This window comes from Misgurnus anguillicaudatus, chromosome 22 (genome assembly GCF_027580225.2).
Source record: "Misgurnus anguillicaudatus chromosome 22, ASM2758022v2, whole genome shotgun sequence".
NCBI lineage: Eukaryota > Metazoa > Chordata > Actinopteri > Cypriniformes > Cobitidae > Misgurnus > Misgurnus anguillicaudatus.
In genome coordinates this window covers 3,870,124-3,886,421 of record NC_073358.2, presented here as the reverse complement: position 1 = coordinate 3,886,421, position 16,298 = coordinate 3,870,124, and the positions used below count along the sequence as shown (strand labels likewise).

Sequence of the window (16,298 nt, the reverse complement as noted above, 5' to 3'; positions counted from 1 at the left end):
GCTTTATACATTTCTTTGTTCTGATGAACACAAAAGAAGATATTTTAAGTAATGTTTGTAACCAAACTGATCATAGGCACCATTGACTTCCATAGTAGGATAAAGAATACTATGGAAGTGAATGGGGCCTCAGATCGGTTTGGTTACAAACATTTCTCAAAATATCTTTCTTCTTGTTCATCAGAACAAAGAAATGTATACAGGTTTGTAACAATAAGAAAGTAAGTAAGTGATGACGGAATTTAGATTTTTGGGTGAATACCCCTTTAACTACAAATGTGTTGGTGCGCTTGCTGTAATATGTGTTGTTTTCATCATCATTTTTTGCGTCATTTTATGTCCTATATGAGTAACATTACCATTTTCACTAGTTTAATTGTTTAAACAGATAATAGTAGGCTAATTATAAGAACTAATTCTCTATGGCTCCCCATTGAGTTTCGCTGTGTTCAGTGTAATAATGACGCCACGCGCCGCCAGTAGAAAACATGGCGACGAAGGGACTCCGTCAACGCAACAGACGGGGAAGCAAACAAGATGCCAATAACGTAAACAACACACCTAGCACAGACAACCGAGCGACGAAAGACGACAAATGTACCGAGGACAACAAGTCTAACGTTAGTGACCAGCGAAATGAGTAAGTAGCCGTAAACCCGTCCACAGTTCAAGCGCGATCTACTGTAATGCGATGACAGCTCAGTGCTAGCTTCATAACACCAGGTACGATAAATGAGTAAAATAAGGTGTAATCTTCATAGCCTTGCATCGGAGAAGACGTGAATGTTAATGTGCGCTATCGTGCTTGTCGTTTTAAAGTCGCTTTGTGACACGTATACGACGTTTCCATTCATCCATTCACAGCTGATATACCCGGCGGTATGCAGGTTAACACATACCATTAGATATGTCAAAACTAGAATCATTTTGTTCACTGACATACTATTACAGTTTCTTTTAAACTGCAAACATGTCTTTGTTTTTAAAGAAGATAGTGCTGACTATTTTAATAACGAAACATAAACATTCGGTGCTGCCAGCAGTCTAGGTTGACATAAGGCGCGCGTGTCCAATTTCATAATCGTCATCATTAGTTGCCCAGGTAAATGGAATTTCACCGTTGACATCATTGTCATTTTTATGGGATCATCTGCTGTACATGTTTATCATCTTTACTGATAATGCAAATTACTTATTTGATTAATTTATGCCTGAAAAAGTACAATAAATAACCCTTTATGACACTGTGCTGTCTCCCATTTGCTTATTAGTTTGTATCAAGATAAGCACATTGACATTTCCTCCTATACCCCATCTCTCTATTACAGGTCATCCAGTAAGGCAGGACAGGTGTGGGCTCCTGAGGGCTCCACAGCCTTCAAGTGCCTGGTTTCAGCCCGCTTTTGTGCCGCGTTACTCAGTAACATCTCTGACTGTGATGAAACCTTTAATTACTGGGAACCAGTGAGTTGCACATTTTTATTCTTCACCATTTTATTTTATATATTTATGGCTTCAATCAATGTCTCTGTATATTGACATCTATTCAATGTCTCATCATTTGTACAGTATGCTGCTAGGGTACTACATTTGTCTTTCTTCCATGACATAAGTTATAAAAAAATATGATTTGCATTTATGGTAATATTCAAATTCTTGTCTAGTAAAAGGTTTGTAAGAATAAGTAGGGGAGAGCGGGTTAAGTTGTCACATTGTTCATAAATCGAACACTATCAGGCACATATCAAAAATGAAATAGCCACCATGTGTGACGACTTCTTCTATAGTGAACTTCGTGTTCACATGTGGTCAAGAAGATCTCTTTAATCTGACGTTAGCACAATTTTCTTATTTTTTGGCTTAAAACGTAAAAAATGAGCTGCATAATGATTATTCGCAATTAATCGTTTGCAGAATAAAAGTTTTCGTTTACATCATATATGTTTGTGTACTGTGTATAATAATTATGTATATATAAATACATTACACACACATGCATGTATATATTTAAGAAATGTTTACATATGTATATACATTTGTACATTTATATTATATAAAAATACTTAATATATATAAATATATATATATGTATGAAGAGTTTCGTTGCAAAACGAGATAAATCCATTTTTTTAGATTTTTGTCAAAACATGTTTATTATTATGTTATCATGTTATTATTTTGTTTTATGATGCTACTTAGCTGTATTTTTTAAGTTATGAAGGTTTAAATCAAAACAAACCAACTGCAGTTGAATTGATATTAATTGGAATTCACAACCAAAAAACGAGATTTCTGAACAATTAAAAAAACGGATTTATCTTAAACTCTTCATTATTCGGGCTAACCCTGCTTCCGAGCAGGGATTCATAATCCTAGGTTAATTTCAGGGATAACCCTGCATCTAAATTACGATGTGACACGATCCTTAACCCAGCGTTAAAAGCAGGGTTTAGAACAAAGATAACCAAGGGTTAAGTGCAGTGTGAAAAGCCCTAGAGGTAATGAGTTAAATTTAAAATGAAAATCAATAATCATTCAAAGTAGTTCTGTTCTTCTTTTTCAATTCAATTTATATAGCGCTTTTCACAATTGGTAATTGTTTCAAAGCAGTTTTACATTAATAGAAGCAGGGGAAAACACAGAAAAATCGACAGACGTCAGTGCAAAATACAGCGGCTGGGTGATTCTCACGAAAACTTGGTTTTAAAAATGTCAAGCATGAAAATGTAAAAATTGCTTAAATTTACTTTTTTTTTCCCACCAGACATTGAAAAACAAAGTCTGGAGTAAATGGGAACATTAATTTAAAAACTTTTACTTATCATTTAACAGTTTTTGTAACATAATTTAAAAAATGTGTCCTAAAAAGTCTCATTACCGCAACAGTCAGAAAACATCAACACTGACATATTTTCAAAATGACATGACAAACCTAAAAGAACATAATTTGGAGATTCTGCACATGCATTTAAAATCAAAGTATTATGCTTCTATTAATTAAATTAACATTTAATAAGCATCTGTTGCGGTAATGATAATCAAAATGTCGTGTACTGTAAGCATTCTGACAAGACAATATTTCAAATTAACTGTAAAAAATTGATCTTACCTGGTAGCCATCTTGAAGTAACTGGTCCATGTGCTTGGTCACTCAAAATCAAACTTTATTAAAATTCTGTATGTGTGCTTAAACTGTTCTCAAAAAGTGTTGCGGAGGATGAGAACATCAGGCATGGACACATCATTTTCCTAATTTTTCTTCATTATTATTATACATGAATATTCAGTAAATATTTTTTCTGTCATCTAAAGTAGTCTAGCAAAACATCCATTTATTTATTTTTCTTAATAGTTTTGTGTTAATTTGATTAAATTACAGCATAACGCATGTTCAAACACAGCCGGACACATTGCGGTAATGAGAATTTCAGCAGAAAATGAGATATAATTTACAATTATAAATTCTTATGTTGAAATCACACATTGTGCAAGGTAGAACACAGTAGTGTGTTAATTCTGATGCTTTTTAATGTTACTATATTACACATTTTAAAGCTAAAATCATTAGTGCCGTGGTGTTTCAATGGTTTCGTGAGAATCACCCGGCTATGATTAAACTTTACAAGCGAGCATATTAATAATGTAACGTATAGAAGAGGGTGCTAAGTTAAGCCTTTAAGTTGAGTTGAAAAGACCCCCTAGGAGAAAAACCTCCAAACCTTTTTAGCCAGGAGGAAAAAATCCTAGGAGGAAAAAAACCCTTGGGAGATATATATGTGTATATGTAAACGGACCTACTTTTTAGATAATTTAGTGTGACAACTTACCCGCTGATGGGGCAAATTGTCACAAGTGAACTTTCTTTCTTCAACTGTCTACAACTCCGTAATTAGATAAGATATGAAAATGTAATGAATACAACATATGTGACTTCCTTCTATTATTTGGTATGAGATTTATACCATTGTGATGTATAGTGCTCAGTAAATGTTAGACAGTATGAAAGTGTGACAACTTACCCTGCTCTCCCCTACATCTTTTTCCCTGGAACATAAACTTCTCCAACTAGCAATAGCAAGTGGCAAATCAATATCATTCATAGGACATTTTAAAAGTGACTTTGTTTCATTTTTCCTGACCAATTCACTACCTGCTGTACGGAACAGGGATGCAGACATGGGAATATTCCCCAGCCTATGCGATTCGCTCCTACGCGTATCTATGGCTCCATGCACTTCCTGCCTACTTCCATGCCAAAATACTACAAACCAACAAAGTAATTTATTCATTAGCCCAAATACAGTACTAGTTAACCCCACTGGAATGTAAAAAACAAAACAAAAAAAGCTTATGCATAACCAGTGTAATTTGATGTGTTATTGCTTTGGTACCTCCAATGTTACATTTTATAGAAATGTCACATTTTAGCATCTCAGTCACAATCATTTTCACGAAGACTTCTACCTTTACTTTTAAATAGCAAAATCTAAAATGTAATTTAGTTAAGTCTCCTTGATCAAAGAATGTTATATAGATATTTAGGTAAATGCAAGTCGATTTATCAAGCCTGTATAAACTACTTCTGTCCTGTTTTGTCTTTCACATGTAGTTTTTCTGTTCTTCTAATTTAGGTCCTTGTGTTTTACTTCCTGCGATGCATGTTAGCATTTACCTGTTGTGTATGTGAGCTCTACTTCTACAAGTAAGTGCATCATCTTACATATACCCTACATATATATGGTTACACCTACTGTGTATACGGGTCATAACCACTGTTATATATAGATCAGTAGTCATACCACAGTATTGGCCCACCTTTATTAAAATATATATTCAAATATAAATGCAAAATTAAATCTGTCCCCTTATTACATTAGGAGTGGAACCAAGGCGGTATTAACAATCATTTATGATGGTTATTGTACCACCGCTATGAAAATATATTATGTCCATTCGAAAAAGCACCAAATTTATGCGGTATTTGTCAATTTTCCCAACACACCACATTTCACCTGGCCACTTTGTTCTTATTTGACAGTGATGTTACGGTACATTCACATGGGACGAAAGCGTTAACGCTTGATGGAAGGCTTGTCTGAAGCGTGGCCAACGGCCAATCACAGTGAGAGACAGAGCGCAGCGCGTCATAACCTGAAAACCACGCCCACCGGGGGGAAAGCAATCCAACCGTCTCCATTGACTTTGTATTGCGAGAAGCCGCCTCCTTGTCATTTCTGGCTTATAACAAAAAACTGAATAATGCCTAAAAGCTGCTGTGTGACAATATGTACAGCTAACAAGCCAAAGAACCCAGAAATAAGTTTTTGTAAGCTGTCAAGCCGTAAAACCCAGTCTTTAAGGAGAATAAAGTGGATCGCCGACTACGTTTCCCCCTATTGGATGCAGTTTTACTAATAGTAGTACTATGAAAAGTTGCCTGTTTCCATTTCTGTGTCTTTAAACGCTCGTTTTTTGAAGTCGACAGCTTTTTTTTGGCTTGTTAGATGTACACCTTGTCACACAGCAGCTTTTAGGTATTATTCTGTTTTTAAGTTTAATCTGTAAATAAGTTTTTATAAGCTGTCGACCCCAAAAAAGAGCATTTAAAGACACAAAAATGGATACAGGCAACTTTTCATAGTACTTCTATTAGTAAAACTGCGTCCAATAGGGGGAAACGTAGTCAGCTGACAGCTTATAAAAACTTATTTCTGGGTTCTTTGGCTTGTTAGCTGTACATATTGTCACGCAGCTTTTAGGCATTTCAGTTTTTTGTTATAAGCCAGAAATGACAAGGAGGAGGCTTCTCGCAATACAAAGTCAATGGAGACGGTTGGATTGCATTCCCCCCCGGTGGGCGTGGTTTTCAAATTTGCATAACTGCGCTCTGTCTCTATGCTCCGGTCTTCCATATGCATAAGGCGATCTGATTGGCTGACGCCAAGCGTGCCGCACAAGCCCTGAAAAGTGAAGCCAAAACGTCTCGATCGCCCCCCAGTGACTGGTCCCAGTATAGGTCATCGCCTCCCCATGTTATTCAATGGGACTTGAGACTAACTAAAACATTTAATTTCACTTCAATTATCTTTTTTTCGAACCTGGTTTCTGTCATTTATTGTAGTTTTTATCACGCTGATGTAAATTTAAAGGTTTGTTTTTAAAATAAGATTGTGTTTAGTTAGTTATTTAATGATATAAAAACGGTGGTGTCACGTCATGATTGACAGCTGTGATATCGTGTGATATGCGCATTCTACAAGAGCGAGGGCGGGGTCTTGATTTCACGGCTTTACTTCCTGCTCACTACTGCGCAGGACTGGTCCCGAATTCGCTACTGCGCAGACTCAAGACCCAAGATGTCAGCGCCATATCGGGACACTTCCGGCTTCACTTTTCACCAATGGAAGAGAGCGAACAGGCGTCGTCCATCTTTTTTTACAGTCTATGGCTGAATCCCAAACCGCCTACTTGCATACTATATAGTACGCAAAGCAGCGCTTTTTACATACTATATAGTATGGAAGTAGGCGGTTTGGGATTCAGCCTATGGCTGACGCTTGCGTTGCGATGGCACTGACCTGACGCCGACGGATCCACAATTCAGTTCGGCAAAGCATGACGTCGCCCATTAAAAGTGAATGGGCAGCATAAATACTTACGCCCCGTGTGAATGTACCGTTATAGAAGTTGTGAATCTGAAAAATTAATAGGACAGTTCTTCGAAAATGAAAAAGTTACTGATAGTATTGCTATGATACCAGTATTGTGTTTTGACCCATTTATTAATTTTGTGGTTCCACTGCAGGGCTGTGTGTAAAAAGTTTGGCCTGCATGTGGGGCGTCTCCTGCTAGCATTCCTCGTCTTGAGTGCGGGAATGTTCTGCTCCTCTGCAGGTGAGTCAAATATTAAAGAGGACGTATCGTGGAAATCTGACTTTTTTATGTTTAAGTGCTATAATTGGGTCCCCAGTGCTTCTATTAACTTAGAAAATGTGATAAAGATCAACCCAGTAACTTAGCTTTGGTAAACCATTTTGGCTCCCCCTGTGATGTCAGAAGGGGATAATACCACCCTTTTAATCTGCAGTATCCCACCACAGCACTGCCATTTAGTGCAGAGATCAGCTCATTTGCATTGTACAGGACACACCCAAAACAGCACGTTTTTGCTCACACCTACGAAGTGACATTTTTAACATCTTATAATAAATTATCTATATGGTATTTTGAGCTAAAACTTCGCATGCGTACTCTGGAGACACCAAACGATTTATTTGACATCTTAAAAAAATTTCATCTTGTGAAATGTCCCCTTTAAATAATATGATCACAGGACAGTTGTTATTTTTGTCCTTCTTTGACACAATTGTGGGTATAAAATGCATACTTACACTGTGTGTGTGTGTGCTTGTGTGTATGTGTTTATATGCAGCTTTCCTGCCCAGTACCTTTTGTATGTACAGTACAGTGGTAGCTATGACTGGCTGGTTCCAGGGGCGCCCCAGTCTGGCTGTACTGGGTATTGCAGCGGGTGCCATAGTGGGCTGGCCCTTTAGTGCCCTGCTGGGGTAAGTAAGATGTAAATATTTGTTGTATTTATAGAATAATTATTATAAACTGTCATATGCAATCTATACTATACTGAAACAAGCCAATAGTTCATATCAGTTATCTGTTAGCAAATGTTGACTTGTGTTTTTGCAGCATACCCATTGCCTTTGACCTCCTGTTGCTGAAGAGAAAGTGGAAGAGTTTTATCTTGTGGACTCTGGTGGCATTGGTGCTTTTTCTGGTTGGGAAACGCATTTATTTTTAATATCTTTTGATCTGCCTGGCGGCGTCTAGATTCTGTTTATATGAATGCAATGTGAAGGTGGCATTGTAATGAATAAAAAACACATTCTCATTGTTTTATGTTTCATGCAGGTTCCTGTTGTTTTGGTTGACAGCTACTATTATGGCAAGCTGGTAATTGCTCCCCTGAATATATTACTGTACAATGTGTTCACCCCTCATGGACCGGATCTCTATGGTAAGTGTCACATTTTTGTGTTGAATTTGTTGTGCCTGTCACAAACACGTCTGGGCTTTTGACTTAAAAGTGAAATATTTAACCATTTGAATTCAGTTTGAATGAGGTGTGTTCTTATTTTACATGGAAATGAGCCACTATTTGTTGTTATTATTTTTCAAAGATAACAGCAATGACCAATGCTTATACCTTTTTTATTAGTTGATTTGTTTTTTTCTCGTAGGCACAGAGCCATGGCATTATTACTTTGTAAATGGTTTCCTGAATTTCAACATTGTATTTGTGTTGGCCCTGTTTTCTCTTCCTCTCACTGCGCTTATGGAGGCACTTCTGCAGAGATTCAATGGTACGAATTTGTGCTTATGATGTGTACAAGATTTTTTTTAAGTTTATTAATTTCACTTTTAAGGCAATGCAAAGGTTATTAGTCAGTAATTGAAATGCCTTATTTTCATATTCAAATGTCACTTTAGTCATTTTATTGATATTTAACATATTTGACTGTCTTTCGATGCAAAACCCTCTAAGTGCATGAACGCTTTTTTGGTATAAACCTCCACTTATAAAAAAATTCACCTCTTTGGAAATAGAAAAGAGTTACAAACAGTGTTTGAGTTATGTCAAAGATTACGGGGGTCCCCTAGCTAAGCCCCCCGCCCAAGCCCCCCTCCGTCATTATAGGGTCGCTGTGATTTCACAAACTAAGATGGTTGTGAATTGAACGTTGCCGCGGCAAATGCGCGAGTTGAAAAATGTGAACTTTGGCGGAAAAACACGCTGCGTTAACCAATCATGAGCTTACTCTAGTAGTGACGTGATTACAGAAAGCGAGCAGAGTCGCAGAAGCCCCTCCCATGACGTAAATGTCTCGATGACTTGAATTTCATGCACAGCTTTCACGCGCAAATGAAGTGAGTAAACTCAAAATGTTCAAGCGGCAAACTAGTCGCGGTAGATGCGATTTTGACGCCTCAAACGCGGCTGGTGTGAACCCACGGTAACAATTTACCCTTCAAATTAGTGTGAAATAATAGTTTGAGAAGAAGCCTCTAATCCAGGGGTGTCAAACATGCGGGCCGCATGATGATCTATACAGTTTTATTAAATATTAAATACATATTTAAAAACCCTTTCAGATGGGTGTCTAGTTCGTTTTTAATCTGAGAGACTTGCGGAAAGCAGCAAAACGCGGAACATAGACTAAACACGGTGCCCAAAAATCTTGCTGTTTTATTGTTACCGCTCCGCTAAAGATCCACTGATTCCGGCGATCCACTTCGTGTTTTCCCGACCGCTCCGCAGCATCTCTGTGTCGGTGTCCACTCTCTGCCTGTAGAGCGAAGACGACAGTTTCCGAAGTTCGTTGCATTAACAGGTAGATTCATTACATTAAATCAGTTGTTAAACCGCAGAATTAGTAATTTGTAAGTTTGTTTATGTATTTCTTCCGGTAATGATTTGCTGTCGGTGTTTTAAAAGTGCTAAAACAACAACAAAATATCCACATTCTTAGTACTAACATTACAATGCTTGTCTAATCGATTTAATGTTCCCGATCAGTTCTAAGTTTATATAAACATTAAATTTGCTGTTGTTGGCACACGTTGTAGAAAAAAATTACAAAAAACAAGAAAGTGCCTTCACAAAATAACGACAGAGAAGGAAAAGGGAGGCTGCTAAAGGCAGTTCAACATTGCAAACATGGATTCAAAGCTCCATCAAGCCAACAGGTAAATCATATTGAATGTTTAGCAGACTTTAATTCTTGTTATTATATTTCCCATTATAATCACTTGTCTAAGTTGATGCTAGTAATATAACACATCATATTTATAATACTTTATTAAAACCATAATAATAGTACCACCCCACTTAGTGCCATTTTTGCTTTTGGGCCACTGCCCCATGTAGCATTTTCATTTTCTAAATGACTGTTCTCATTACAAATATATATTCCAAAGAAAAGTGAATGATTTATAAATAATTTTGGCATTAAGGCAAAAGAAGTTAAATTAAAGCTTTTCAACCTAAGGCCAGTGGGTTTTGTACAGATGTAAATTTGTGTGTATAATATGTACAGTATGAGTGTGACTTATGAAATGTAGTTTTCACAGAGCTGTGTGTTTCTCTAGTTTTCTTGCTAAACAAACTAATTAATTGTTTGTTTAGTTAATTTTAACACAATTATCAGCACACTAAGGTTTAAAAAAATTATCCGGCCCTCACTTCGTGCCGTCATTTACCATCCGGCCCTCAGCCTAAAATGAGTTTGACACCCCTGCTCTAACCCAAACAATTTTAAGAAAAACCAGGGGAACCCCTAATTTATATTTTTGTGCTTAATAAGGGATCCCTCAATGCTTATAGGAGGTCCGGGCCCCCTCAGCCCCCCCCCCCCCCCAATTCAAACACTGGTTACAAAACATTGAAAATAATTGATCCATGTCAATGCCACATTCGGGTTGCACTCACAAAAGACACAAGTTTAAATGTAATCCACAGTCGTATTGTGCACTGTCATTCATCCGCTGTGCACGACGTGGTGTTTAGTGGATTCTGCTAGCAAAACTGTATTTCTGAATGGGCTGAGTTTTTGTATTTGATGAACATATAATACGTGCAGAGAGCATTCGATTATTATCATATCTTATTTTTGACGTAGGTGGCGTTTAGCAACTTTTGCATCTGAGCTCCTCATATGTTGTTTGGCAGTATATAAGATATTGTGTAATACCACAATGTAAACCACTTGTTCTGACTTATTGCATGTATTGCAGTACAGAACCTCGGCCGGCCATACTGGTTAACCCTGTCACCAATGTACCTGTGGATGCTGGTGTTTTTTACTCGGCCACATAAAGAAGAACGCTTTCTGTTTCCTATCTATCCTCTCATATGTTTGTGCGGGGCTGTGGCGCTCTCCTCACTTCAGGTTCGTATTTTTTTCTGGATTCTGGTTAAACATTTGAAATAACAATGCATTGTTCAGTAAAATCAGTATTTCATTTATCTATTTAGCTGTGTAATACAGTCAGCTAATGTAAATAAATAAACTGCGTATAGTCAGCTGATGTAAATGTCATCTTGCTTACTACTGCTACTAAAGTACATTATGGTACATAATTATTTATCTAGTTGACCATAATTACATGGATAACTGTATCTTCTTATGTTAAAAAAATTACTATCATGGTGTCATGGTAAACGGTTTTAGATGGGCTTTGTTTATAATTCTAAGTCAGTAATTATTTAATCCATTTAGCAGATGCTTTTATCCAAAGCGACTAACAGTGCATTCAAGGTATACATTTTATCAATAGCTTCCCTGGGAGTAAAACCCAAAACCTTTGCAGTGTTAACTCCCATTGATGTAGCTTAGTGCTGCTGTCTTATAATGTTATTAAATCTTTTTATTACACGGCTCATTGGAATGCTTAATTCTGATTGGCCAGTTGTGACATTTGCAGGTTTGTTATTCCTAGATTACAGTACAACCACTGAAAACAAATAACACGATAACCCGCCAGCATTTTTTGTGATTTTTTTCAAATGAAAGAATAGACCCCCTGCTTTTAAGCAAACAAACAAACAAAATGGGAAAGAAATGTTTCATCTTATCTTCATTTGTTCTCTTTTTATAACCTCTAAAATATGGGTAGGTTTCTTCAAAAATACAAAATTTTGAGCAAAAAGCTAAAATAATTGCATTTTTGTAAAATATTTTTGTTAGAGATCCAATTCAGAATGATGAATAAAAATTAATAAAATTAGCATTCCTATAAAATTAATTAAATTAGTTTTTGCTTCAGTTTTTTTATAAATTGGGTAAGAGCTCCATCTAGTGGATAATAGCGTAATTACAGATTACCGTAAAAACTTGCCAGGAAAGCGTCATTGGCAGGGAAATGGTTTTTTCTTTATTGACGAGATAACGCGAAATAGTTAATACCTACACATATGATGTTTTATTTACAAATTATTAAACCACATTGTCTGTGACATTTGAACATTTTGTCTCATCTTAAAACCGAAAATAAAGCTGTTTTCCTCGCGGACGACCTGCATTTGTTAAAAATTAGAAAATAAAATATTTCAAATCAATATTTATTGTTCCTTACCTTACTTCAGTGCTTCTCAAATTGTGGGGCGGGACCCCCAGGGGGGGGGCTCGAAGCGACACCAGGGGGGCGCGCGAGACCCCGGGGAAAATACTTTTTCAGGAAGTGATTTTTTTTGCACCGTCACTTAAAGACATTACACCCCAATCACGCTGATAAGCCGCTTGAGTTTTTTATTATTATTTATTGGTTATATTTAATTTAATTTTTCAGTATCAAATGGTCAAAAAATATTGTACTTTAAATAAGGATTGATTTTTTTATTTCAGGCAAATTGATGCATTTTAAGTCTTTTCTGTTACAGACTAAAAAACAATGTTAATAAAGTTATTCTTTGTTGTAAGTTAATTGATATTTCTTTTATTTGTGTTTTCTTTAATGTTAATAAGGATACAATGTTTTGCAGATGTGTAATTTTATAGACAAATTATACTATTTACAGTCGCGGCGGAGAGTTGGAAATTTGAGTATCATATTTAAATAAATAATTTTCGTACCTTTTTGTGTTTATCTACATAGAAGTGCTATCACTTCATATTCCAGCGCTATCGTCTGGAGCACTACACCATCTCCTCCAACTGGCTGGCTCTCGGCTCTGTGCTGCTGTTTGGAGTGCTCTCACTGTCCCGTTCTGTGGCTCTCTTCAGAGGTGAAGACAAATTATCAGATTCATTTACACACACAATCACTGATGATGAGGAGAGAAGCAACTAATAATAATGATGTGCTCGCTGTCTGTTAGGCTATCATGCACCTCTGGATTTGTATCCGGAGTTTCACCGCATTGCTAAAGACCCCACCATCCACATGGTTCCAGACGGCAGACCGGTTAATGTTTGCGTAGGGAAAGAGTGGTACCGCTTCCCCAGCAGTTTCCTGCTTCCCAACAAGTGAGGCTGCATTCAAGTTAAAAAGGAATAAATCTGTAATATACAGTACATTTTAACACTATTTATCCTTCTCACTTTCTTTTGCCTCTTCTTTAATGAACAACTGGCATTTACAATTTATCCAGTCAGAGTTCAGAGGCCAGCTGCCGAAGCCGTATGCCAGCGGTCCTGATGCCACCTGGATACTCCCAGCAGACATGAACGATCAAAACCTCGAGGAAACGTCACGATATGTGAGTGTCAGACTTATTAGCTCTTTCCCCCGCCATTGACGAGTTACCTCATCAATTAATGCAATTATCTCAGCTTTGTGCTCAAAATTTGGTATTTTTGAAGAAACCTACCCATATTTGAGAGGTGATAAAAAGAGAATAAATGAAGGTATGATAAAACTTTTTTGTATTTAAAAGTTGTTCTTTTATTTGATATATTGTTTGTTTTTATATTTAAAGAAGAATTTTTTTCTAAAAGGGATTAAACTTTTGTAAAAATCATAAAAAAATGCTGCCGCTGGCTGGAAACTTAACCCTAATAAGACCCTTGGTGTCAATTCTACCCCCAAGCCACTTTTCTTTAGTTTAAAAACATGGTTTCCTTTATCTCAGTGGAATACGATTTTGTGACTTTTCCAGAGTATCTGTCAAGATTAAAAAAAAAATAACTGGGCTTGATTCGGTCGTTCTAAAGAGGCGTAAAAAAATTCACTTAAATAAAAGAAAAACACTGGCGGGGAAAGAGTTAAACTGTGTTAATAAGTCAGAATGCATGAAATACCATTAACTCCCCCCAAAACAATAATTATTTTTTTATAATGTTTTTATATAATTTTGTGTTTGTTTTTACAACATCTCATATTAAAATAATAATAATAAAAAAAAAATAATAGAGTTAGTCTATTATTACCTGAAATTCACAAATAATTTTTGTAAAATGCATAATGTTATTTTTTTATATGGTACTTTTGTATAGCTCTGATAAATATATATATATATATATATATATATAAATATATATAGTTCTGATAAAAAGAAATATGTATACTTTGTAATGCACTGTTGTTTTGGATGAAAAGAACATCCATCAAACATTAAAATGATTGAAATGACTCCAGTGAATAGGTTTTCTGAAGTGAAATGATGCATTTGTAATAGATAGCGATTAATATTTTGAGCTTATTTATTAAAATTGAAACAAGCAGATCTGAGCAATACATTCAAACTTGATGGAGCAATAACTTTTTTTTACGTTTAATGACAAAATACTGAATATGAAATATGCTAGTTGTGAGAATCTTTGAGATTTGTCTGCATTTCTTTCAAAGGTAGATGATTTGAAATGTGGGTTAAATTAGTCTTTTAATAATAAGCATTATCTAAAATCCTTTATGTAAATGTTTGTATTATTGTTCGGGGTGTATGTGACAAAGTTGGGTTTGTCACTAAAAATTATTTTTAATGTTCTCTGACCCACAGGTTGACCTAAAACAGTGCCATTATTTGGTGGATCTGGCCACAGACATAGAGGCCCCTCGAGAACCAAAATACGCCGCTAACAAAGAGGAGTGGAGCGTTATTGTTGAAAAGCCTTTTCTAGACACTACCGGGCAAGTATACGTGTACTGTGGATATTTAAAACCATGCTTGATCCCAGTGGATAAACGTAATTTTGATAAATAATAATAATAAAAAAAAAAAATTTGCTATAAGGGTCAAAGGGTATTTAAAAAATTAATGGTATGTTCTTGTCCACTAGAGGGCTCCCTTGTATTTTTATATATTAATACTTATGACATCATCGTTAACAAGTCCTCAATCATCCTCAATCAGTAGGGTCTGTGGTTGTTGTTATTGTTTTTTAACATTAGAAGCTTTTATATATAGTTCGTAATTTATGAACATAAATTGCATGATGTCATTAACCATCATTTACTCATAAATCAAAAGCCACTATCCTAAAAAACCCATTAAACATTCCAGAGGGAACCAGTGGTTTAAAAATGCTTATTCTTTTTTTATGGATTTTGCAAACCTGCGGCTATACTGCCATTCCTGATCCTGGTACTTTTCTTTTTTATTCTGTTCTCCCACACAGGTCCTCGAGATTCTTCAGGGCCTTTTTTATCCCTTTTCTGTCTGAGCAATACACCACCTACAGCAGATATGTCATCCTGAAACCACGGCGACCCAAAAACACCCGAAAAAGAACGCAACTGTGATGTCCTGCTCCTGCTGTCGTCATCGTCATCATCAGCATCTCTTCTAGTGCTTTGTCATAAAGCCCCAAATATTCCTCCTCACAAACTCAGTCTGTGCATACATGTGTATGCTTGTTTGTGTATGTGTGTACGTTTTTGGTTTGGACCAAGTGTGGCGTTGAACCATGCCGAGCATGGATGCCTTACCCATTTTACCAATAGTGACCCGATCATCTTTCTTCCATTCTGCCTACTGTTCCTTTTTACGACGTAGCTTAACATAAATGCCTGCTCGGGCTTCTCGGCATCCTTCAAACAGAAGAGTGCTTTCTAGAAAACCCTTTAAGGACAACAGTCCATCATCTTCCGTTTAAAATCTCATCTGATCTGGGACGTTCAGCTGTACTCCATGAATGCAGGCCCAAACCAGATTTCATTTTGCATCATCATCTGGTGTTCAACAGTAGACATGAACTTCTCTTAATTTGTCCTGTTTGAAGAACTGGTCCAAGGAAGTTGCACCCTCTCAGGATGTAAGATGCACCAAAAAATCTTTCTGTGCTTTGTTAAAGTGGACATTGTGAAGTCAAGTTGCACACGTGGACAATGAATAGTTTACATTCCAAATCATGTTTGTCATATTGATCATGTCAATGTTAACTGGGATTGAATCAAATAAAAAACAGATTTATTGAGTTTGGGTATGCCATCACAAAACGTTTTTGTTTTTGGAATAGATGCATTATACATCATCCTTGTGAACCAAAAGTTTTGCATATCATGGAAAGTGTGGAAATACCAAATAACCATTTCTAGGCTTGTAAAAAAAATAGTAATTATAAGTATTTATTTAAAAAATCAGTAAGGTTGTCCACAATAATTATACTATAATTATAATTATAATTAATTATATCTGACATTGTTTTTGAAAATATACACCTGTATCTTGTATGCATGTATATTTTCAAAAACAATGTCAGATATAATTAATGAAATCATTGAAAGTGCTTGAATCTATTTTATGCAATAAGTTTTCTGGGGGAAAAAATCCATATTATTCCCTG

General features: G+C 36.1%; 1 protein-coding gene across 1 annotated transcript; it reads left to right on the top strand.

The window, feature by feature from the left end:
- Window positions 1–327: 327 nt before the first annotated feature.
- Window positions 328–15,929, top strand: alg9 (ALG9 alpha-1,2-mannosyltransferase). Its single transcript, XM_055200425.2, has 15 exons — window positions 328–640; window positions 1,329–1,464; window positions 4,142–4,276; window positions 4,632–4,702; window positions 6,806–6,894; window positions 7,433–7,568; window positions 7,705–7,792; window positions 7,927–8,032; window positions 8,256–8,378; window positions 10,810–10,964; window positions 12,670–12,799; window positions 12,893–13,040; window positions 13,144–13,273; window positions 14,513–14,643; window positions 15,132–15,929. Exons 1-15 carry the CDS (start codon window positions 489–491, stop codon window positions 15,253–15,255), a joined length of 1,854 nt encoding a protein of 617 aa, XP_055056400.1. The 5' UTR covers window positions 328–488; the 3' UTR covers window positions 15,256–15,929.
- The last annotated feature ends 369 nt before the right edge of the window (window positions 15,930–16,298 follow it).

What these genes read in the sequence shown, in the direction of transcription:
- alg9 (XM_055200425.2), top strand. Translation starts at nt 489, where the DNA reads ATGGCGACGAAGGGACTCCGTCAACGCAACAGACGGGGAAGCAAACAA. An exon ending in TGGCATTGGTGCTTTTTCTG is followed by an intron (nt 7,793 to 7,926) that starts GTTGGGAAACGC and finishes TGTTTCATGCAG; the next exon opens with GTTCCTGTTGTTTTGGTTGA. An exon ending in TCGAGGAAACGTCACGATAT is followed by an intron (nt 13,274 to 14,512) that starts GTGAGTGTCAGA and finishes TCTGACCCACAG; the next exon opens with GTTGACCTAAAACAGTGCCA.